At 43.6% G+C, this 25,680-nt stretch overlaps 1 protein-coding gene across 4 annotated transcripts; it reads left to right on the top strand.

Moving 5' to 3' along the window:
• The first annotated feature begins 7,822 nt into the window (after window positions 1–7,822).
• Window positions 7,823–17,249, top strand: zbtb18 (zinc finger and BTB domain containing 18). 4 transcript variants are annotated; one of them, XM_026190410.1, is made up of 2 exons: window positions 7,823–8,232; window positions 13,132–17,249. In XM_026190410.1, the coding sequence occupies exon 2, from the start codon at window positions 13,149–13,151 to the stop codon at window positions 14,844–14,846; it is 1,698 nt and encodes a 565-aa protein (XP_026046195.1). In that variant the 5' UTR covers window positions 7,823–8,232; window positions 13,132–13,148; the 3' UTR covers window positions 14,847–17,249. The 4 variants fall into 4 exon arrangements, with proteins under 4 accessions (XP_026046195.1, XP_026046192.1, XP_026046191.1 ...); XM_026190407.1 differs by lacking the exon at window positions 7,823–8,232 and adding an exon at window positions 10,266–10,396; XM_026190406.1 differs by lacking the exon at window positions 7,823–8,232 and adding an exon at window positions 11,580–11,815.
• Window positions 17,250–25,680: the final 8,431 nt, after the last annotated feature.

Below are 25,680 nucleotides of genomic sequence, written 5' to 3'. Positions count from 1 at the left end.
TAACCCCCTATGAACGAGCACTTGGCAACAGTGTGAAGGAAAAACTCCCTTTAAACAGGAAGAAACCTCAGACAGAATCAGCCTCAGGGAGAGGCAGTGACAGGGTGAGTGTGAGTGGAGGAAGACAGGACAAAAAAGACAATGTGGAAGAGAGCCAGAGATTAATAATAACTAATGATTAAATGCATAGTGGCTTGTAAGCACATAGTGAGTGAAAAATGTGAGTGAAGAAGAAACAGCATCCGCCAGCAGATTAGGCCTATTGCAGGGTAACTAAGGGAATATTCAAGGTCAGCTGAAGCCTAATCTTGAAAATAGAGAGGCTGTCCGTCTCCCGAATAAAAACTGTGAGCTGGTTCCACAGAATAAGACACAACTAAACAAGGAGCTCAAATTAAAGCAACAACTCTGCAACTAGTCAACCAGGTATTAGACCTTTGTGTGTCCATTAATTAGACACACAAAGAACCCAACACAAAGGATTAGCTAAAATGAAAGGCTCAAAGGAGCCTAACTATAACCAAGGGCCACTGGGGAGATATAAGAATGTAAAAAATGCAAACAACCTACATTTAAAAAGGAACAAAAAACAAAAACTCAAAGAAGAACCACTCTTAGAACCAAAAGCAATCATGAGCTCTTAAAACTCAAAGTCCTGGCTCCAGGATTGAGGGGTCACGATGACCCACAGAGCTATGAGACCAGATATTTACCCAAAAAAACTGAAGGACCTTGCTTCTGGCTGATGGAATTTTAAAATGGCCAGGAGGGGAAAAGGATACTTTTTTGAGAAAACTACTGAAAACAGTGACCTGAAATTTTCTATAATTCCTTTAAAGAAGTTGAACAAATTAATAAACATTCTTCCCTAAAAACATGAGATATTAAACAGGCAGGATTAGAGGCTGTATAACACAGCTCTGTGTAACAGTGGAGAGCGGTGTGGCGATCGGAGCCAAACGTGATGCTTCTTTATGGTCTCAAACGCAGCAGTTTGCCTGAGTGAACAAAATTAATTTGATTTCGTTTGCAGTATGAATTTGGAAGGTAAAAGCCCTTAAATGTCCAGCAGGGGTTTTTGTCTGTGGCAAGGCAGCTGGCCAGATGTAGAGTCCCCCACCACAGAAGCCCACCACCCCCACTGCACACACACATACACACGCACAACTCTCTCTTAGTTCAGCAAGGGGACGGCCGGCTGGCTGTTGGCTTGGAGGCGCACTTAACCAATTTAGCTTCCAGATGTCCATCATACAGGCTCAGCCAAAGCTCCACAGTTCTCTGCAAGCTTCACACAAATGGGTGTGAGTCTCTCTCTCTCACACACACACGCACACACACACACCCACGTTGCATAGCTGTGATATGCTGATGTTTGCTGAGACAGATATGTATAGAATGGCACAGACATCAGATGTATAAAATTCCCTTTAACACATCACACACGCACAGCAGCACCGCTCTCCTTGTGCATATATGAGAGCGACACTTGATTGACAAGTACAGATCCTAATAAAACTGAGACTCGCTTTTTGATCATGTCTAATGATCCTCCACCATCTGGAGATGAGCAAGTTAAATACACAGTTGTTTCTCCTGATGTCTGGTCCCACTGAGACACACGCACGCACAAATACACACACACTCTCGTGCATCAGAAAATGCGCTCTTGTACGCACACGCATGCTCAGGAATGCACGTGCGAACGCTAGAATCCACTCACACAAACACAAATTCACTTTCCTTAAATGGACAGATGCTGCACCTCTAGAGGCACAGAGACCCAGCAGCTGTTCCCCAGCCAGTCAGATGGGCGACCATTGATAGTTCATGAATATTTTACACTCAGTCAAAATGGCTGCATTCCAAACCGCCTACAACAGCAGCCACATTGAACCAGATGATCAAATCATTAAACTATATGGATGGATTTCCTCCCACTGTCAGCTGAAACAAAGTTTGTTCTTCCTGGAGGTTTTGACACTGACAGAAAGTTTGTGTTGGCTTTTTAGCTTGAGCTCAGGTGTTTAGGAGAGGATGTTCACATTTATGTCTCGTAATGCCACACATTTATGGAAAATTTAGGGACCTGCATAAATCCTGGGCCACATTGCTGCTGTATTCACATGATTAATCTCAGCTGAACAGGAGGTATGAGCCTGTTATTTCACCAATAACAGGCTTCCTTTTTCTCATACAGTCCAGTGATATAGAATGGATGCACTGCATACTTCTGCAAGAAGAAAAAATGGTGGATCAGGATGCCTGGTATGCATGGAGGAAAGAGGGCAGCCAATTGAACTAATAGAAATTGCTTCCATTACGTTCTCTATTTCTCTTTTGCTGTCTCTGCCTTGGAGGATGGATTAATCTCATCTGCCCCAGGGCTGGGATTCAAACATCTGTCTGCACCCCCTTTCCTTCCCTTCATCTTCGTCTGACAGCCAGCCAGTGTCTCCCAGAGTGTCTCCCCTCTTGCATACCTCCATTATGGGCATAATTAAGGAAGCTGTGGGACATACTGTGGAGGGCTGCTGCCTGCTGCAGGTTTGGGAAGCTCAAGGATTGATGGATAAGGAGTGTCCCTAACACAGGCTGAGACTTTATGAGAAAAAAACCAATTTATGCTCTTTACTTATATCAATAAAGATGCCCAAACAATTGTCAAAGGAAGTGAGATAATGATCCTGGCTGCTGCGTACTCTGCTGCCCTTGCGTGTTGCTTTTAATGGGTTTATTTCATTATTTCAGCCCCCTGCTGCTTCGAAACTAAGCTGAACCATCTACCAGACGGGATATCTCTGCAAATGAACATTTGTTTTTTCCTGCTTGGAACATTTAGTTCATGTTCATTCAGGGCAACTTATAAGACGTGCAAATAAGCTTTAAGATCTTTATCGCCAAATTTATCATGAACTTAAATGTAGGAATCACAGCAAACTGATGAGAGCGGGAACATAGAAAGCAGTATTAATCACAGCGCAGGATACATAAATTATACAATGAGATCAGATTTAGAGCTCAGATCTTAGAGTCGCTTCTCTTGCACACTGAAATGAGCCAGTTGATGTGGTTCAGGCATCTGATGCCACCTGGACACCTTCTAGGTGAGGTTTTTAGGCCAGCTGGGAGAAGATCCAGGGACAGACCCAGGACATGTTGGAGACATAATGTCTTTCAGATGGCTTGGGAACACCACAGTGTCCCCCAGGAAGAGCTGGAGGAGGTGGCCAGGAAGGGAAGTCTGGGCATTTCTGCATCGCTGCTGCCCCAGCTACCAAGACCCAGATAAGTGGCAGAAAATGGATGGATGACTAGATGGATTTAATTGCAAATAAATATATCTTCAGTTGAGCACCCTGAGAAGTCATTTATTTTTGCATTTCATTGGGGAAAATGAGGACTGTTGAAAGAATTACCTTTAGAGGTGCTTTCAAACAGCCATCCATGTTAAAAAAAAACAAAACTTTGAATATGAAAACCCCTTAACAAGCAAAATATAATTAATGCTGGCAGCGAAAGCCAGAAGATGTGAAGCATGCAGTCCTAATATCTAAGGTATGGCCAGAGGTTTCCAGTGATTTACTTCATCTGCCAGATGCACAACATGCTTTTTCTTTGCTTTAAAAAAAAGAAAGAAAAAGCTTTGCTCAGGACTATCTATTCCAACAAAAAGATAAATAGCAGCATCAATCACTCTCTCCTAAAAGACAGTAAAAAAGAGTGAACAGAGAAAAATAAGCACTGGGAACACAACTACAAGCCAGAGAAGCATAAAGAAAGTCTGCTTAAATCTGAAGGAGATATTTAACACTTCCAATCGTTCTTTGAAGTGATTTTTTTATATTCTAGCCTTAGGTAAGAGCTTAAACATGTGCAGATATGCAGTCTAGTACCTTTCTTGCATGTATGCCCTTTATCAGAATAATTTTTAATCAAAATGTAAAACAAGCAAAGATAAGTTGAAGTCAATTCTACTGGACAGAGAGTGAACCGGTGTGTAAAATATGGGATCTACAGCGACCTCCAGAGGCAGAAATTATAACACTTACTCAGGACAATGCTGCATTTATTCGGAAGCGAAACACATGCTGTAATTAGTCTGGCTCTATATGTTTTCCTAGAAGCATTGTGCATGATTCATGTTTAAAGGAAACAACTCTTAGCATTGTTGTCATTGTCGTAACAGACAACAGAAATGTGAGAAAGGCCTGAGTGCTGCAACATAAATATACGAGACTATTCGTAGATGTTTTGTTCTGTTCTTTCTTAATGTCCTCTGAGATTTAAGCAGAAAGAAGGAGAACTAAACCTAAACAAAACTTCTGCTACAGATAATAAGCTCTGCTATGCATACTGGTTCTTGCATGTTTCTCCCTTCTGCCTGCCGTCTGCTTTGTCTTTCAGCTGTAAGGAGGATGAAACAGTAGTGCAGATAATTTCAAACATCAGTCTAGCTCTGCTTTCTTGGCTCACATGTTCACACACTTGGCTGTATTCTGGCATCTGTCAGTGGCAAAACAATATGTGGATCAGAGGAGGGAACACGAGAAAGGTGAAAGAAGTTTAGAAAATTGCACAGGAGTCTCTGGAGAACAGATTTCAGTACATCCAAGGCTATCTTTCTCTTTTCAGTCATCATATACAGAAGCTACAAAAGACACTTCCGGAGAGGTGAGCTTTCCAATACAGCCAAAGTGAAAAAGAGAAACTCTAAATGGCAGCGTATATTAAATATGGCTACATCTAAAATGCTTTGACTGCCATACGTTTATTGCACAAATTAGCCAACAGTTTTTAAAAGCCTGTCCTTCAGTCCAATTTCCTGCACAGGCCCCCTCGTTGAACTGCGTATTTTCGTGCATGAACAAGGGGCTCATTGTAATGCGCTGGTAACATGGATCCCTAAATTGATAGACACATAACAGGGTCATCATTCATTTGCATTTTAACAAGTCCTTCAGCTATGACACCAGATCGTGTGAATTCATTACCATACAGGGCTGCGGTTCATCCAGCCATCTATTAGTGACGCCAATTAGTTTACTGGGACAGGTTCACGAGATGCAAATAGGCCCTCAGACGCACCAAGCAGAGCTGCCCCAAACTTTTTCACATAGAGACTCTCATGACAGACACACATTCAAAAAAGGTTTTTGTCCCAGTGACCCACATCTGTGAGAAGTTGAAAAATATGTTGTAAGCATATAATTTGTGGTAAGTGGGGTAATAAATAAATTCATCTTGTGTGTCACTCTAAGCTTTAAGTCTCTGAACATCCTTATTTTGAAATCTGTGAAATGGTGTCCCTTTATCTGGACAGGAAGATATATTGCTGCTGATGTTGCGCCGTGTCCTAGATTCAGTGCTCTCTTCTCTCAGTTGTCACGTAGGAAACGTGCAACCTCAATATCTGTGAAGCATTTCGTACTGCTAAAGGCATCCATAACAAAGACTGATAAAAAAACAACTAAATTAAAACAAACCAAAAAAAAAAAGAACATCAGCTTGATTTCTGCTCGCCCGTTACTGGTGGAACAAACCAGTCCGGTGTAAAAATGTGCAACAGCCTGTTTATTGTAAACTGCCACTTACAGGTTAGACAGGCCCTGCCACCAGAAGCCTTGATGTTACTTCAGGAGGACAGAGCAAGTCACAGGTCTCCCGTGAAAGAGAAGTCCAAGACAACTCATGTGTCACCCGGGAAAGATACGGGCAGTTAAAACCTGTCAGCCAGCACAGGAACCTGTTACTTTTATTCACCCTTTTGTATCCAAGGTCACTGCTGGGCCTGTATTAGTCATTTCAGAAAAGAATTTCCTTCTTCCTCCTTTCATTTCAGACTCCGATTGACGCCTGTAAGAGTGATTTCTGGTGGAGACAAAACAAACATTTTAACTACACCTTACAGACATTTTGGATTTGTTCTTCTGACTCACACAGCTTAGGCAGCCACACTTTATTATAGGTTTTAACCGTGCTATAAGCATGAACAGCAACAGAGGCACATTAGTTTTTCTCACTCCAAAAATCATCATAGCCTCTGTTAAGGAGACAGTTTCCTCAAATATGTTAACATGTCTTTGGATTAGTTCAAATACAGATATAAGCTTTCACAGAGGAAAGACAAGTTTAAGATTTTAAGAAATTCTTGGTATTGGACAAGCTCATAGTGTACAGATGTGACTCAAGCAATCATATTATTAGTGATTAATATTTTTATTGTGTTTAAGCAGAAGATAAATTGCTGTTTAGTTCATAACATGTCAAAGAAGTAAAACAAATGATCATTTTACTGTTAACTGTGCCTCTCAGAGCTGTCTGTCTATTTAGTCACTTAATGAATAATAAAAACACATTAAATAAAAATGCCTTTAAGGCCTTTGTAACAGTTAACTGCAGATAAAATGTTAATCAGTTTTATTCTTTGTGCTTTGAAGAATCACCCTAGTTATACACTGCAATTTTGATATTATTATGAAAGTAGTAAAGCGTAGATTGTTCCTTCTAACAAATAAGACCAGGCCTGATAACATGTCTCAGATGCATTATAATGAACATGGGCTCTGAAATGTTTTGAATAAAACCCACATACTACTACTGCATCAGAGCCACACCTGGAAAAGGTTTGAGGATTTGCCACAGGAGACACTTTATAGGGAAATGACAGCGGTATTATCAATAGCTGTATTCTCAATTTTGTGGATTCTGATCTACTGCCATGGCTTTCTGATGCACCTACAGGCCAGCTGAGCCATCATTAACACTTTGTTCTTTTCCTACCTCGGCAAGTCAAAACAGGTTTGGTATATATTAGCAGGTAGGCGCCTCTTTGCAGCCACTGAGGCACACAAAATACCTTCATGGTTTGACCAAGGCGTTTTGGCTTGGGGGCCAAATAAAACATACAGGCAACATTAACAAGGGGATGCCAACATCACTTCCTTTATAGGGATGGGGGCATGTTTTTGTCCAAAGGTGCATTATGAAAAAGTGAAAGTTAAACTGTGTCTATCTGTCTATCTATCTATCTGAGGGATCAAGGTTAACTGTGTTGAAGAAACAAACTCTGAAGCAGACACACAACCTCTTTACTTTTTACTACAAGCTGCAATCACCCATTCACACACACCATACAGTATTTTTCTATCCATCACTTGGAGTGGAGTATCTTGCCCAAGGACACTTATCTGACTAGTAGATGAACTTCTCCGCATCCCTTCATCGGGCAAAGAAAACTTTTTTTATTGATTGAACAAAAAATTATATTTTTAACTGGATGGACAGCACACACTTTTAAAATGAGGTGGCATTAAAATGAAGTAAGGTAAGTGAGCAAGGTAGGTTTGTTGACTTTACATCTTCCTAATTATCTATCAACTACGTAAATACGTAATAAATTGTTTGTAACACTTGAAAATGTTTATCAGCGGTGCATTAACAAACACACTAATATAAATGCTCGCATTTGCTTACAACTACTACGCAATATAAATAATTTATCACATCTTCATCTGGTCATCATACATAATACATGTCCACCTCTGGAAGTGGTGCAGCTGGCTTTATGCCTGTGTCTTAAGCATTATCCAGCACCACTGGAAAACCCAACCACATGTTTTTACTTCCTGTCAAGGTGGTGCACCTGCTCATATCAGCTCCACCCCCTTAGCCTCCCTCCCTCCCTGCCTCCTACCCCCCCCCCCCCCCCCCCCCACGACACCTCTCGCTCCAGGTTTGACTACAGTACCCAGAGCGCACTGCGCCGCTCTCCACTCTCCCTCGCTCTCCGCTGCGCCAGTCCGCCTCACTGACTCGCAGAACCAGTTGGTTTGGCCCAGCTTCTTGTTTCCTGCCTTCTCACTGTGTGTGTGCTGCTGCTGCTGCTGTTGTTGTTGCCTGGTGTCAACCTACGCCGACGGGAGAAGAAGACATATCCCTCCCTCTCCTCTGTCAGAGGGCCGCTTCCAATTTGCCTTCACTTTCCTCCTCGCCGGCACCATTGGCTTCCGTGCCGTGCCAGTCAACTCGCCTCCTTCCCCAGCCCGAGTTGAGCAGCAACAGCTCGGAAACATCTGGCCGCCGCAGAGTGCTAGACTCCCCGTCCCTGCGCCTGCTCGCCTCGGCAGCCTGTTATGGAAATTAGTCCAAAGTCAATCTAGTTTTGTCTCCGAAGGAAAAAAGAGGGGATTTTGACGGAGGAAGCGGGGAAGACGGTGGACCTTCTTGTCTGTAAGTGCTGCTTCTAATACCGGAGTCCGATTAAAGGAGGCTCAGGAGAGAGAGAGAGAGGGTGGGTTACGGAGGGGAAAAAGTAGCTAAACCTTCCTTAGCATGACTGTGTTGTCTCCACGCACTAATAGTTGCTATGTTAGCCGTCCCTCCGCGGTGTTTTAGGGGCTGTTGTCATAGCACCTGGGCCTCCCGAACAACTGTAAATAGCTCAATATTGCAGCCCGTCCGCCTTACTTTTGTTAGCCGCGATCGGGCTATAGCTAGCTGCGTGGGTCAGTGTGTCTCCGTGTGTGTCTCTCCCTGTTTTTCTGTGTTTGTTGTGTCTTCTGGTAAGAAATTAATTACAATACTCCTTTTCTCGCTCGGAGACTTGTCTCTGAACAGCCTGTAAGCGGTAGCAGGAGTTGGACTTTTATGCTAATTTTTTCTCCGGACCGTCGTGGGCAGGCAGCTTGAAAATTGAGTCTTAAATTAAAACAAACTCCAGCAGACTTTCTCCTAAATTTGATAGCACTTTAGAGGTGATAAAAACGCGTCAAAGTGAGGTGAAATTGATTTTTTTAAAGCGACTTCCAAACCGTGTAATTAAAAGAACTCCGGTGGTGAAGTTAATTAGAAGTTTAAGTTGATTAATGTGATGTTTCCCGCACTTTATTTCTGTTTTATTGACACAGTGAAAATTTTCATTACAGGAGATTACACGGCAAATATTTCTAATTAACTTACAAAATGTTGAAATGGGTGATTATGAAACAAAGAAAAAATAATATAAATGTAATTTATTTCCACATTTGTGTGCAGCTGTGATCACATTTTATTGTGGAAACTCAGTGGGCGGTGTTGCTATTATTTTATTTAAAAAAAAAAACACACAACTTTATTTACAGCCAAAATAAAATAGAAAATAAAAGTTGCAGAGTTGTAAACGTTACAGAAAGTTTGCCCAAAACGAAAGCGAAATACAGCCGTTATAATAAGTGTAATAAGTTTCTCCCCGGCTATTAAACACCCTGCACACCTTTTGTTTTGCCCTCACTGGACTCTTTCGGCTCATTTTTGTCACCCAGTGAGTCGTTCGAAGGGTCCGGGCAGTGGTGGTGGTGGTGTGTAGGGGGTGGTGGTTGCTGGATACATGGATATATGGATGGATGGATGGATGAGCGGATGAATGAGTGAATACAAGACGAGGTAGCGGCGCTGAACCGTAAAAGAGTGGAAAACAATATCAGCTGCGTGCGTCTGTCAGTTGCAAATGTGCCGTGTTGGCTTTTGTTTATGGTAACTGGAAGGAGAAAAAGACAGAAGGAGAAGGACAGAGAAGTGCATTTCAAATGATTTTAGACGCCAGGTAAAAGAAAAGTTGTTTGTGTGTGTGTATGTGTGTTTTTTTAGTGCGTAAACTTTGCATTTCCTTAATAGTTTTGGTGGCAGTTGCAGCTTAGTGATTTTGATGTGTAAACTCCAAACACCAAATCCCAGAATATTTTAGCCGACTTGTGTTTTATTTCCCAGAGAGAGAAAAAAAGGAGGGGGAGAAGAGAGACAAAGTTGTGCGGTGTTGGTAGAATGAAAGAGGAGTCTGGTGGCAGGAGTGTAGAGGAGGCAGCATATGGCTGTAGAAAGAGCACAGCTGGAGGTAGCATCTCCATCTGAGGATGATGTCAGAGCAGCTGACAGGCTGCCATCCACCCCACCTCCTCCTCCTCCATCCCTCCACTGCCTCCACCCCTCCCCAGTCCTTTATTGTGAGTCTCAGCGGCAGCCTGGGAGAGTCAGTGCTGTGCGTGTGTGTGTGCAGTGTGCGCACGCTGTGTGTGTGTGTGTTTGTGGCTGCTGATCAGCGCCAGTTAGGAGGAGGAGGAGGAAGAGGAGGAGGAGGGAGGTGGTATCTCGTTCCCCCTCCAACATCTCCTCCACTTTGCATCTGTCCCTCGCAGTTTGAACAGCGTGTTTTTTTTTTTTTTGCTTGCCTGCCTGCCTGCCTCCCTCTTCTTCTTCTCTCCTCTTCTACCCACTCATTGATTCAGAGAGAGCGAGCGAGCAAGAGAAAGAGCAAGAAAGAAAGAGAGAGAGGGAGAGGGCGATACACAGCCATTCCCAGCCAGAGAGCCCGGCTATTCTGCTACAGTGGAGTTAATCAAGTTGATGCATACTGCTGCAGGTATCGTTTTGTGTGTGTATGTGTGTGCGTGCGTGTGTTTACAGTAGGAGAGTCCGGGATGGTGGAGTTTTGTTTTGTTGTGGGGGATCTCCGGTGTGTCAAACCAGTGTGAGAACTGCGTGAAACTGCTGGCGAGTGCTTCAGAAGTAAACGGCAAAGGTAGCCGGTGCTGCCTGTCTGAGGGGTAATTGCAGCCCGGGAGCAGTCTGCTTGTTTTTAGCTTGCAGTCGAGAGGGGTGCATTTAAAACTTAAGCTGCTGCTTCCTGTTTGAGCTGTCAGACGTTTTGTCGGGACACTTGTTAATTGAAAGGGAAGTGTAGTTTTTTGCAGTTTAATCGTGATCATAAATCATAAAAGTAAGTCTCCTTTGAAATATAGTATTTAGACATTTTAAGAGAAGACAATAAACACACATTTTAGCTAATAAATAGGCTTAAAAAACCCTAGAATAAACTGAGCAGTTATTTAATCTGTATTATCTACTTTACTTTTTTCCTGTTAATTCTAGCTCGCTGAAAAATTACTTGAAAGCATGTGCGGTGCGCTCTACCCATTTTCCCCCTCCTGTCGGCTGGAGTAGAGGAGACTAATTTAGAAGTTGCAGATTTGAGCTGCCTGAATTGGCTAGACAGCTGTAATCGCACTCCCTCCTAGTCTTAATCTCTTTATCTGGCTAGCAGCTGCCATATGGCCCCCGTCAGCTGGATCAGATGTGGGTAAGCCTCCCTCCTCGGCCGTCCCAGCCTCTCCCTCACCCTCTCCCTCCCTGCCTGCCCCTCTGTGTGTGTCTCTCTCAGACCCCTGCCTGAGCTGGCTGGCCGGGGCCGGGTGGGCTGGGTGACTGGGCTGCTGCCCTCCTGAGTCTCCGCCGGCGGCTCCCTCCCCACCGTCGCCACCGTCGTCTTTATTTTTAGCCATCTTTAAGGATTAGGATTGATGCTGTGACGAGCAGGGCACTTACAGTGATTGTATTGTAAATCTTCTCTTCTGGGTGGTGGTGGGTGGAGGGGGTTTAGGAAGAGGGCAGTTTCTACTATGGGGCGGATGTGCGGGGTTTTTCTTGTAAGATTCAGATGGAAAGGAGTGCATGAGTGACGGCTGGTTTATATGTGTGTGCGAGTGTGTGTGTGTGTGGAAGGAGGAGGTGGTAGAGGGGTTTGGCTGGACAGTGGGGTGGGGGGGAGGTGGGAGGTGGTACACCCTTGTCCCTGTAAGTCCCCCTCATTAAAAGCAGTCTGAACAAGCCGGAGGGCGAGCACACACACACATGCACATCACACGGACGCACACACAGTCTAACACACTGACATTCTTGGTTTAGCTTCATTCAAATGAGGTGATTTAACTGCTTTGGTTAACACAGTGCAGAGCGGGACCAATGTATTTTCTCAGGCAGGACAAATCGACTTGGCTAACAGGTGGGACCTTTTACACATTTCTTTTTTCTTATTGTCTTCTGGAATCAAAGGTTTTTTGCACAATTAGTTGGTAATTAATTTTATTAATTCGATAATTTCCAGCAAATCTTCTCTAAGAACACCTGCAGAGCATTGATGCAAATTTCCTCCCTTTTTTTCCCTCCACGTCTAATCTCACACCTAAAGCCGAAGCTCGCAGGTTAAACAAGGGACAAGCTGTTTTGTTTTTGACAGTGCTGTTTCAATTGGCCAGTTTTGCTGCTCGACTTAGCCTGTGGAGGTGGTTGGTAGGTAGGCTGGTACTAAGTGTGTGTGTGTTGTGTTTTATATGTGAGGACAGCGTGTGCAGCTGAAAGCCGGTTACCTAAAAGGGCTGTGCCAGGCCAGGCCAAAGTGGGTTAATAAAAATAACCAGCGTAGGAGCAGCGACAATCCAGGAGTGCAGGCAGAGGAGTTGGAGAGATACAGAGAGTGAGAGCGGAGAGACCGAGTAGAAGAATCGGTCGCTGGTGGTTTACCTGAGATTGAGTCTTTGTCTTGGTACAAAACTGAGTTAGTGGTTTTTCTTAAATGAAACCATAAATTGTATTTTCTTTCTATTTTTCTTGTCTACTTTTTATTTATTTTAAATTAAGCAAGTAATTGGAGCAGAAAATGAACATTTGGTTTGATGTATGAAGGAATGTGTGCACGACTTTACGAGAATTGTTTCTGTCGATGTTGGGATGAGGAGTAAAAAAATCCGGGTTGTGCGTAGGTCATGGCTTATTTTAGTTAACTTTTTATGTGTTTTAAAATTATTATTTCATGTGTTACTCTTCCTGTTTGTGCCTTTCGTGTTTTCTTGTCTTTTTCTTGTTTTGTTGTCACCGTCGTTATATCAGATATGTTTTTTTACTGATTCTCTCTGTCCTTGTGTCTCTTAATTTTTAATCTTTTTGTGTTTTTTACCAGATTTAATACAAATTTTGTTCACAGAAATTGTGGCGTTAAAAGAAACGTCTTAGTGGTGATAAAAACTAAATCATGGTCTCTCTATTTAGCTTACGTTTTTAACTTGTTTTCCACCTTTTTAGATTCCATAGTTTTCTATTGCTCCTCATTTCATGTAATCTTGGTTGCCTCTTGTTTACCTTTTAATTCTTTATATTTTGCATATTTATGCTCATGGAAAGGTTGTTTTTTTTAATTACACCCCCTAAATGAAATCATTAAAATAACAAAAAATAAAAACTGTAGGTTTAAAATGAAAGACATCTTTGATACTTTACGAGATGTAATTAACTTTGACGCTGTGTCTGTGTGTGTGGCTTCAGGTTATGAGGACGGCAGGATGGAGTTCCCAGACCACAGCAGACATTTACTCCAGTGTCTGAGCGAACAGCGGCATCAGGGCTTCCTGTGTGACTCCACGGTGCTGGTGGGCGATGCCCAGTTCCGTGCCCATCGTGCTGTGTTGGCCTCCTGCAGCATGTACTTTCACCTTTTCTACAAGGACCAGCTGGACAAGAGAGACGTGGTGCACCTCAACAGTGACATTGTCACAGCTCCGGCCTTTTCCCTGCTCCTGGAGTTCATGTATGAGGGCAAACTGCAGTTCCAGGACCTTCCCGTGGAGGATGTGCTGGCAGCAGCCAGCTACTTGCACATGTATGACATTGTCAAGGTGTGTAAGAAACGTTTGAAGCAGAAGGCCACAGCGGAGGCAGACAGCACGCGCAGAGAGGATGACGGTGGGTCCAGCTGCTCTGATAAAGCCGATAGTCTATCAGACAGTTCCACAGGCCGGCCTGCTACTGCCGACCTGCTGCACAGCGATGAAGAGGAGGAGGGAAAGGCAGAGGGAGGGCCGCTGTGGCTGAGGCTGCCGTCTGCAGACAGACCAGGGACACCAGCTATGGCTACAACCAGTCCAGGGCAGGGTGAGACGGAGACGCAAGCAGGGGAAGGCCTGGGAGAGGGAGGAAAGCTCCTTTCTCCGGCCGGCAGCCCCACCAGCTCCACTGGATCTCTCTCCCAGAGGTCCCACCGCTCCGTGAGCTCTCGTGGGGGCCACAGGGGTAGGAGGGTGTCAAATGATGCAGCTGACTGCGTCCTGGACCTGTCAGTCAAGCCAATTGCAGGTAGCAACCACACTAACCACCACCAATCCTTTTTCAGCGGAGCAGCTACACCAGACAGCCTCCAAAGCCCATTGGCTGTTAGGGTAAAGGTAGAAAGGGGCGTGGCTTCAGATGAGGAAGAGGAACTGGGAGGTGGGGACTATGACATGGAGCATAGCGGCCTCACCAAGGCCACGGTTCCTAACACCAATGGGGGCCTGGCCCACCACGGGGTCGGAGGGCCCTTGTCGGCCCAGCGGAGGCTCGGCCTGGAAGCACACCTGTCTGCTCTGCGAGAAGCCTCCCTGGCCTCAGAGCTGGAGCGGGAGGAGAAGCCTCCAGCCACAGCAGACGATGAGGACATCCTGGGGGGCGAAAACGAGCGCGCTCAGGCTGAGGCGGCCAGCATGGATAGCTCGCTGCTGCCTTACGTCTCCAACATGCTGTCGGCTCAACACACACAGATCTTCATGTGCCCGCTGTGTAACAAGGTTTTCCCCTCACCCCACATCCTCCAGCTTCACCTCAGCTCCCACTTCAGGGAGCAGGAGGGCATCCGCGCCAAGCCCGCCGGAGACGTCAACGTGCCCACCTGCAACATCTGCAGCAAGACCTTCTCCTGCATGTACACGCTGAAGCGCCACGAGCGGACACACTCCGGTGAAAAACCCTACACCTGCACCACCTGCGGCAAGAGCTTCCAGTACTCACACAACCTCAGCCGCCACGCAGTGGTGCACACGCGTGAGAAGCCTCATGCTTGCAAGTGGTGCGAGCGGCGCTTCACGCAATCCGGGGACCTCTACCGACACATCCGCAAGTTCCATTGCGAACTGGTCAACTCGCTGTCAGTGAAGAGCGAACCTCTGGCGCTCCCAAATGTCAGGGATTGGGCGATCGAGGACAGCTCCCAGGAACTGTGGAAGTAGAAACAGACTTCTAGGTTTGGTAAAGGGAAAAAGACGGAGAGTGAAAGAAAGGCAGAGAGGCGTGGGGAGGTTAGAGGGAGGCGGCAGAGTTTGATATTCGGGGTTTAAGTGAGTCACGTTCTTGTTTGTTGCAACATCTCATTCAATAGCACTTTAATAGCACATGAAAATGTTACTACTGAGTTGTTTTTCTTTTCTTTTTGTTCCTATTTGGGGTAATTTTTGTTTTATTCTATTTTATTCTGAATCCTCATTTTTATTTCGCGCAAGTTCTCTCCTGTTGGTGGTTTTAATTGCGTCTCTGGACACGGGTCCCAGTGAGAAAGTCTCGCCTTTTTGAAGAGATTTCACTCTGTTTGTGTTTCATCCCAGACACAACACTCCGATGCTGGCCAGCGTATCGGTCCCAGTTCCACAGACAGCAAAACACCACTGCAGGAGTTCAGGTCGAACACACTGAAGTGAAAAAGCATTACAATACACTAAACGGGTACTGTGATCACCACAAGTCGACGCCACCAAACACACAGTTTGAATTAGCGTGCGCACACGCGAGTGTGTGTGTGTGTGGTACTGCACTACTCTGGCAAAAATTTCACCTAACGTGCGTGAGTGTGTATGAGTGTGTTTTGTGTGTATTGATTTTATTTTCTACTGGCACGGAGGTGTCGTTGGCGAAGCGCTCCCCGCTTCTCTTGTTAAGCTCTTTGGTGTTGTGTGTTCAGGGGAAAGCTGACTGACTGACAGATAAACTGATGGCACTCATGCAATGCACAGCCTCCTTTTTTCACTTCCAGTCAATTTGAAGTATTTTCTAAAAATGAAAAGACCTTTACAAATAATTATTAATTATTATTGTTATCGATAGAATTTTTTTCTTAAATCTAGCTGGCAGTCTTTAAAACATCTCTTGTTGAAAAGTTATTTAATTTAAGGTTGTTGTATATTGTTCTGATATAGTTTAAAAACTTTAATTCTTTGCATTTTTTTAAATTAATGATTATTATTATTATTATTTTGTTACTTTTTTTGTAATGGGACCTGCTGTTGTTGCATGACGTCCAAACCTGTATATTTTAAAATAAAAAATGTGAATTTGCTGTATTACTGTACACATTGTAATTGATCAAATATTTGACAACGGGCTTTCCTTTTTTTTTCTTTTCTTTTCTTTGTGAATACTATCCAGGGTGCGGTCTGTTGAAAAACTGAATATTATTCTCACGACTATGGAAAAAAAAATGCATGAAATTTTGATTTTGTCTTAAACCTTTAAGTTGTGGTTTTTGCATCGGGGAGGGGGAATGTTTGAACCGTACACTTTTGACAGTGAAAAGTCGGATATTTTTTACTCGCTGGGATCCTAGAAGAACGTTACCGAATGTGTTTCCGTCGGATGTTGAAGCGATATGATGAAGCATTTTAAGCCTGTGTCTATATGCACTGATCTTTCTGCTGCACGCGTGTGTGTGTGTTAATGCGTGCGTGCGCGTGTGTGTTTACGAGCGTGTGACTTGGTTAGCACCAGTCAATTTAACCTACTGAAGATCTACGTCCACCCAGCACTTCCTCCTCTTGCTCCTCCTCAGGCGTTAAATGTCTCTACTGCTATAACTTTTGTGTCCGTCCTCACCAGTTCTAAACGCGGTCGAGCCATTTCTTAATTATTTCTGCAGATTTGGGCTCTCGTTTCAGGTCTGTTGAGTGCAGTTTTTTTAAAACATTTTTTATTAAATTGTGGCTTGGCTGAAGTGTGAAGGATACGGAGGGAGGGAGTAAGGAAGGAGCGAGGCTGAACCTGAGCTGTCCTGCTGAAAGTTGAAGGGTCAGATATCTCTGCCACACTGTTGCTTCACGCTGAGCCGAGCTGTGCTGAGCTGAGCGGGGCCGTTAAACTCACTCAGCTCAGTGCAGTGTGCATTTCACATTAGGTGCAGCGGATGTCACGTCTGTGTGTGTGTGCGTGCGTGTCTGTTTGTGTGTTTCCTTTTAAAGCATAATCCTTACTTTGAGATGGATGGGAGAGAATTGGCATGCCTGAATGCACCTTTTTAAGCTTAAAGACATGAAATCAGATTTTTTGCTGAAAAGATGCCTTTATTTAAAAAAAATAAAAATAAAATTACATTTCTGATGCTGTGATGTATTTGATACTGTAAAGCATTGAGAAATGGCTGTTGAAAATTTTGTGTAAATTCTTGGAATTTATTGAATTTATCTATTTTGATCATGTGATTAGAAAACTCTTGTATGTAAATGTTGCGTTTGGGTCAGGGCTACATCAGTTTCTTCTTCTTTTTTTCTTGTTTTTATTGAAATTTCAAAATAATTGGTCGAGCGTTTATACAATCCAAAAACATTTTTCAGAAAGATACTGACACTCCACATTACCCCCCCCCCCTCTCTCACTCACTCAAATATGTATGTGTGTGTGTGTGTTAGTGTGTGTGTCCCCGCAGATGTGCATGTGGTGGGTGGGGTATATGTACATGCCGCCCCGTCATCTGGTGGCACCTACAGGCTCTGCCAATGCAACAGTGTGGGTGACATTGCGACAGTTTGCACCACATCGTCTCATTTTTGTCCCGAAATGTTATTTCTTCACTGGCAGCGTCTCTGCATATGGGCTCCCTCCATCCTGCTGTTGTTTTCATCATTACTGCTGGGGGGTTTTTTCTCATTTTTTTCCCTCCCCGTTCTGTTCCTCTGGTTTTACTTGACCGCCTTAAACTGCTGTAGTCCGGGCTGTTATTTTATTTTTAAAAGTGTGAGTGTGTGGGGTGGAGTGGCGGGAGTGATGTTAACCACTCAAGACGCTGTGAAGTAAACCACCCCGACTGGACATCTCCATCTTTTTGCTGTGCTTACTTGAAAACAAAAGGGGATAGATTGGGGGGGGGTTTTGTTGGTTTTTTTTTAAGTAAGGTATATAAAAAAAAAAAAATTAAAAAAAAATAATCAAATGTCATGGACAGTTTATGGTAAAGAACATGAAGGGTTGGAGGGTGGGGAGAGGGCATGAAATGACTGAGTCTGTTTTGAAAAAGGACAATCACTGTCTGGGGGGGGGGGGGACAAGCAGATTTCAATTGAGATCTATTTACTCCCTGTTGAGATTACAATTTTTTTCCTTTGCTTTTCTTTTATGTTCCTTTTTTCAGATTTAGTCATTTTAGCTTTGACAATCATAGTTGGGTTGATTTTTTTTTCTCTCAAGGGGAGTAAATTCTAATTGTGTTTAGTTTTGTAATTTTTTGGTGTGCTGTTGTTGACATTTTTAAATTGTGTGCAAACTGCAATAAATTATAAGAATCTTGAAATTCAACCCATGTGTGTGTGAAGCTTTTTTCTTTTTTGTGTTTAACTTTACTCATAAAAGTCACAGTTTCCTCGCTGCCATTAAAATAATGAAGATTAGCGACATTTAACTCTGTGTGTGCGCGCTCACGAGTTACAGGTTGCATGAGGGCCAGTTGGGAGGTCTTGGCATCCTGCTCTGCAATGACTTGTCATGTGGGTGGAAGCTGTGCACGTGTGTGTGTGTGTGTCTGAGAAGCTCTACAGCGAGCCGTGCCTGGACACAGCGTGGTGGCCTGCACACTCGCTGTGTGTGTACTCACACAGCTCCTGATATATATCTGCAGCACTGGCTGAAGTGTAGGCTGCATTTGAGAAGAAAATGTGCAGCAGCTTGTTGAGATCCAATCCCCTGCACCACACGCACACAGCCTCTTCCTAAAGGTTCTCAGGCACAAGTTTCCAGTAAAGAAATCAGCTTTAGCTAATGTCTTGCTGCTCAGTAAACCGGCTCTTACAGATGCATTAAAAGCCCCTGCACTCGGAGGCCAAGGAGCAGCGTTCATTAGGCCACAGATGGCCACTTCGATAAGCCCCCAATGCACACTCACGTGATAAGCTCACTCCTAATCTTTATGACATTGTCCCCTGTCTGATGAATGCCTAATGTCAGTTTAAGAAACTTGGAAGTGTTAAAAAGATTTCAGTGTGGCGTCCACTTCAAGGAAAGTTCAATATTTCAACTTTGCAGCTATTTTACTAGGTGAGGTTACTCACAGTGGCTGGCCATTATTTGGAATATATTTATTTTATTATAAAACTTGTCAAAAAACAGTAGGAGACATTTCATTTTAAAAGAAAAAACACCCTTTTTTCTCAGTTGAGATATCGAGACAATGTAAAAAAGTCTCTTTGAGATACCTTCTTTAAATCTTCAGAGGCAGAAAATACATTAACCCTCTCCTTTGCTCCTGCGCTACTTGGTGATCATTAATTGCAATCTGCAGCGTTGTAAGTGAACATCTGCTTGTAGACAACTGCGCGCTCTCTCTCTCTCTCTGTATGAGGAGGCCGTGCGAGGTTTGCTGTGAATGTAGGTCATTAATTTGTTTCTGTCCTTTGTTTACTTAAGGAAGGGGGGACAAAGGGGCAGCTGCAGAACCATTTGGCTGTGCCCAAGGCGGGCCAGCTCAACATGTTGGGAGGCTGAGACCAGCTTGGGCTCCTGTCTGGGGCCCGGGCCCCTGCACTCTGCTGGTTTGCGTGAGGGAGCGGACTCTGCCAAGCTGCCAGGGAGGACTCTCGTACCAAGGGAGGGAGGAGGGAGGAAGAGATAAAGAGAAGAGTGTCATGTGGACATGTGGAAACGTCCTGATGTTTGGCTGTTGTGTCTTGGTTTGTCTCTAAAATGACATCTGCAGGTTGAACAGAGAAAAAAAAGGATTCTTTAACTTTGGAACTTCTAAAACTCAGCTCGAGACAGATGTTTACGTCTTAAAACTCCATAGCATGCAAATACCAGACTGTTATGTTTTTGCTTTGTGTAGCAGTGTAAAAAGATTATTCATGTATTTATGTTCAATCCATTAAAAAAATGGATTCTCTTCCTGTGCATAAAAATGAATCTGTTTAAATGTACAGTAAAACGAAAGCTCCATAACAAACAGGATTCAAGCTTTTAGCCTTGACGAGACGGCAACGCTATTCACGCATTCATTCAGAGCTTATAGCGCAATGACGGGAGAAAAGCTTCCTGTATTCCTTCTCATGTCGGGGACTTGTTGATTTGCCATGAAAAAGGAAATATTCCCAGGACAGGTCGAAGCACAGAAGAACCGATGGCAAGGGAGCGAAAGAGGAAAGCTGGGACAAACCTTTGTGTGTGTGTGTGTGTGTGTGTGTGTGTGTGTGCAAGTGATCTAGGATTGTCTACATATTTAAAAGAGCGCCTTTGTCAGGCACTCAGCACAGCAGGACAGAAGGCAAGCAACAAGCGGCCTGCCTGCAGCAGACAATACAGTGGCACTACACTGGCTGGGGTGGGGTGGCTGAAATGGGGGAGGTAGTGGATGTGAGGGGGGAGGATTTTTGGGAAAATCAGGGGGCACAGTGTCCCAGCAAGCCATCCATCCATCCAGCCGCCCACCGCACTCTCGTCCCCCTCCTCTGCCTTCCTGAAAACAAAAGGCGATGCAACTCGAACTTGAATATCTGTGTGTCTCTGTGAGAAGGGGCCCCAAATACCACTTACACATAACCCCCCCCAAAACCACGGCAACCCCCATGCACATCCTCCACACATACAGCTACCTCACATAAGAGACTTATTGATGAGCAATTTTCACACGTTTGCAAGAAACACACATTAGTAACACAGGTTTATATAACCTGTCATCTAGCACACACACACACACACACGCACAAGCACAAACACAAAGGCCTCCAGCTGGTATGTCTTCAGGGCTGGGCTACGATGGGATTAAACAGTACTTGTCCTTTGTGTAATTCTTGTATGGAAGGAGAGCAGCCATGAACTCTCAACAGAGACAGAATGGTAATGAAAAAGGAGAGAAAGAGAGAGAAGGAGATGGAGAGACAAATCTTTGAATCACAAGGACTTATTTGAAGACGAGGCGTTTGCGATAAAGAGCCAGATTAATTGGATTTAAGGTTAAAGCAACAATGAAGCCCCACAGGCAGAAATGAAAGCTTCTCTTTCATTCATCACCCTCCACACTTCTGCCATCCTCTCCCAGCTGTGCGTGCATGTGTGTGCGCGAGTGTGTGTGTGGTAGATAAGGGGCATTAACAGGGTGTGTTCGGGGTGTTGTTGTGAACTGCTGGCACCGGTACACATGTGCGCAACTCAGCACTTTATCACCGCCATGGTGACCTGATGAGGTCACGCAGGGAGAGGACCTTTAGTGTCACTAACTCAGCCTGTCGGGCTGCTGCTGTCTTCTGTGGTAACGCTGTTACTTTACCGGGTGTGTGTGTGTGTTTGTGGACATCTGCTGCACGTACCTGCTGAGCTGTACACATGTATAAACACACACATACACACACGGGCGACGAGCGAGCAGCAGTTAGCCAGCTGTGGCGGTGTTGCGGAAGAGTCAAGTTCATTCTCCCTGTCGTGTCTTTCCTCCTGCTGTAACGCAGTGGAGACGTGATAAAAGAGACAAACTGCAGTCTGGGTAATAGCGTAAATCCCTGCAGTTGTGTGTGCAGCTTCTTATCTAGCAGATCCCAAAACTCACAGTCCAGTTTGATGTGTCTCAGCGCTGTCAGGATGCGGTACATTTTCAAATCAGTAGGAATAAGGCACAGTGTGTGTCTCACATTCAACTGTCAGTTTATAATAATAGCTAAATGTTTAGGGTTTGAAGCTACAGAGACGTGCTGTCAAAAGAAGGCATCAGCCCATCTCAGCTCAGTGGTTCAATAGAATTCGAACAAAATGTGCAGTGACTAAGTTGATTTAGTTTTGTTATGAGAAGCGTACACACAACACACCTGTCCAAATATTCACACAAGAGGAAACAGCAAAACAAAGCACAGGTTCAGTCTGAAATCTATTCTAACAAAGAGGAAGGTAGAAGGTAGCACTTTACATGGATGCATCACGTATATGCAATAAGCCATACTTGTGTTTAAAAAAAATATTAAGTGTTACAGATACAACAATATTGTTCGTTCACAGCTCCTATATAAGAAGATAACAGTTTATTGACTCGATGACTGCAAAAAATGAAAAAACAAAACAAAACACAGATTCAACAAAACAAGCTTAGTAAAGGTTAAAAAAGGAGAAACTAGGCACGTTATTTAAACAATTATTTAAATAAAAAAATGCGTTATTAAACATCGTTGTTCCTTCATGTTTTTGAACATGTTCATGTTGCACATTCACACAGAGGAATATTAACACATAATGTACTCACTTTAAAACACACGGCCAACAGGAGATCAGACGAGGCAGATGGCTGCCCTCCCTGAGCCTGGTTCTGCTGAATGGTAAATGGACTGGTTCTTATATAGCGCTTTTCTACTCTGTCCGAGCACGCTTTATACAGCTAATTCATTCACCCAATCACACCAGCACTTCTAAGCTTAAGTGCTAAGTATTTAACATTCATACACATTCACACTCCGATGGATGCATCGGAGAGCAACATGGGGTTATTATCTTGCCCAAGGATATTTGGCATGCAGACTGGAGCAGCCTGGGATCGAACCACTGACCTTCTGGTTAGTGGCTGATCCGCTCTGCTACCTGAGCTACAGCCACCCCTAAAACATGCGGCCACCCCTGCTGAAGGTTTCTTCCTGTTAAAAGGGAGTTTTTCCTTCCCACTGTCGCCATGTGCTGGTCATAGGTTTGATTGTTGGGGGTTTTCACTCTATTAGAGTAGGCTCTTTACATATTAAGGGCTTTGAGGCAACCGTTGTTGTGATTTGGCGCTATATGAATAAAACTGAATTGAACTGAATGAATTTAATGTAAAGCTATATATGCACTGCGCTTATATTTTTAACTGTGAAAATGTTACCTACATTGAATTTGTCTGCTATTTGAGAATAATGGACGGCTGTGTAAAGTCATTTATGACCCTGAAAATATATGTATATATATTCTGACATTATAGGGTGGGTTGGTTGCATGTTTGAATGGACGGATGGAAGATTTTATTGTAATTTTCCACTTGCTAATCATTACATTTTGCAGTGCACCAATGGTTAACAGACACAAAGATTTACTGCTGCAGAAGCTTGCATCCTCATTCTAACTGGTTTTGCATAATAATTGTATAAATTAATTACACTGATGATTTAGATATCTGTCATAGATCACTGAGACAGGAGAGGCATGCTAAACACAAATACAGCCATCGAAGAAAGAAGTGTTCCTATAGAGAATGAACTAGGTTACAAGCCACAAAGTTGCACAGGGTAAAAATAATCAAATTACACTTCTTTCAATGAAGTTTTGTTGCACTGTCAAAGTAACATCATATATGAGTAGTTTTCTAAACACTTAGCATTAAAATAAGAATCCACTTTCTGCCATCTTTTGATGCGGCGCACATAATATCTAATACTATACAGTGTATTGGGATTATTTATTCTTCGTGCTACACGAAGGAGGGACAGACACACTGAAACATATTGACTCTGCTTACTATTCAGATAAAGATCTCTGTAGTTTTCTTAACATACTTTATCCACTGAAATCAATCATAAACAAGCCCGGTTTTGTTTAAGGTATAAAACAGCACATATCTGTTGCGTCTGTTTTCAGCAACTTAAATGTGTAATCTTTTGCTCCTACTGCCTTAAGATAATCTTGATTTCATAGACAACTTTGGGCAATTCTGATGTGAAAGCATAAATTAGACCCAACATATTGAACTATTATCTCAGCCTGCCAACGGGGAAATTGATTGCAGGAGCAGAAAATAAATTTATGCAAGCAATATGTCGAAACATGTCCGCTGCGTCATTTATTTGTCTATTTATCATATGGCCGACGTTTTCTTGACACGAGGAAAGACATTGAAAACACTCCTGACAGCAGAGAATGTGCGTGAGATGAGTTAAACAGCGCACACGCGTGTATGCGTGCAGTTAGTGTGTGTATTGTGTGTGTTTGTGTGTGTTCTCTCACCCTGTGATGCCAACCTCTCCGCACCCTCCCAGCTCTGGCCAGGCACGACCCATCTGTCACATTCTTCCTTCCATCCCTTCTTCCATCCCTCCCCCATCCACCACACTCTGTCCATCCCTCCCTCTGCGTATCCATCCTCCTTTTCCATCCCCCCTGTTTCTTTATTTACCTCCATCCTTCCATCACCATCGCTCTTCTCCTACTTTATCAGTCCTCTCTGGAAAGTCCTCTGTTTTTCTCCTCAGAAGTTCCTTTTCAGTGTTTGCTCATCTCTCCTTCACTGCTTTTCTTCCACCACTCTATCTTTATTGTCTTTGTCAGCTCTCGAGTGCCTGCACAGGCTTAAACTGATTAGAAAACAAAACAAAACATGTGGCCACTCCAGCTTGTGTAGCAATAATAATAGTAATCATCAAAAGATAACACAACCAAGCCTCAGAGCTTTTTTCCATTGCAGCCCAAGGTAGTCGGGGCCAACGTGGGGCCCTGCAGGCCCATGTAGAACCCTAAGGCCCAGTGTTACTGCTCCATGCTGAACCAAAGTGATCCAATCTGGGCTAGAGAGACAGGGGTCCTGCCTAGGGAACTGGCACTGTCTGTGTATGTGTGTGTGAGTAGTGTAGCATCAGGGGTGTAGCCTGGGGTGTACTGGCATGGCTGTGCATTGGATTATTGAAGGCAGCTTGGGACCATCTGTATGTTGGTAGGGAAGAAGTAGAGAAGGAGGAGAGGAGAACAGAAAAGAACCAAAGGAGTGAAAGTGAGCTATAAAAGAGATGTTTTCCTTCTTTGTGTATGCATCTTTGATTTGTTCTTACACTGCTTCTGTGCAAACTAATCCAACACAGGTGAATTCACCTGCCTCAGCTTCATGATCATGAATACAGAATTTATTGTCAGGTCATCTCATTGCATAAAATAAGTGGTTTCCAAATATGAAATCAGATTTTTTTGGGAGATGGCAGCAAACTTTACTACCAGAATGCGGCTGTTGGAGTGGTGGAGAGAGGGTGATAAAAACACAGAAAGACAAAAACACATGAACATAAATGAAACACATGGTGCAAAAACATGAACTGAAAAGGATAAAATGGGAAAAAAAATTTTTTTTTTGAAATGCAACACATGTGAGACGAATTAGGGCAAGACATGCAATTACAATGGACGGAGGGAAACAATTACAGGAAGTAAAACCAAACATGACACAAGAGATCTTCAAAGTAAAACAGGAAGTAACCAAAGGACAGTTAACTGACACTGAAAGCTGAAGGCTAACACTAAACTTGATAATAGAGACAAATGAATGAGGTGCAACCACAAAACTTCACAAAGACCAAAGTTGGGAAAGTGGAGCACCATGTTTTGAGAAAACCAAACGCAGCTCATCAGCACAAACACCTCACACCTAATGTCAAACACGGTGGTAGAGGAGCAATGATTTGGGCTTGTTTTGCAGTCACAGGACCCGAGCACCTTGCAGTCAGTGAGTTAACCATGAACTCCTCTGAATCGTATTTCAGAATCAAATATGAGGCTATCTCTCCAAAAGCTGAAGCTTGGCCAAAACTGAGGATGAGTGTGCATTATCACCACCACTTCTCACTTCTAAGACTTTACATATTGATACTTAGGACCATAGTGGTTTTAATGTGCAGATTAGTCAAATATTGTTCAATAGGAGTCACTGGACATTGATGTCATGAATTTAGGGGCAAAAATGCTCAGCTGGTATTGTCACATTCATAGGAGGCATAACTGGGATAGCTAAAGAAGCTAAGGAAAAGACTGGTTGAAAAGGGAAATTTGCCTTTTAACGTGTGCTTTAGGATGTGAAAGGATGTACTGAAAACAAACCATGATCCCCTCCCA

This window comes from Astatotilapia calliptera, chromosome 13, assembly GCF_900246225.1.
Source record: "Astatotilapia calliptera chromosome 13, fAstCal1.2, whole genome shotgun sequence".
Lineage (NCBI taxonomy): Eukaryota > Metazoa > Chordata > Actinopteri > Cichliformes > Cichlidae > Astatotilapia > Astatotilapia calliptera.
Note: the sequence above shows the minus strand (reverse complement) of the source record. Positions and strands in the feature narration are given on the sequence as shown.

Excerpts from the sequence above, each read along its gene's own strand:
- zbtb18 (XM_026190406.1), top strand. The coding sequence starts at position 11,776 with ATGTATTTTCTCAGGCAGGACAAATCGACTTGGCTAACAG. Across the intron at positions 11,816-13,131 it reads CAAATCGACTTGGCTAACAG|GTTATGAGGACGGCAGGATG; the intron begins GTGGGACCTTTT and ends GTGTGGCTTCAG.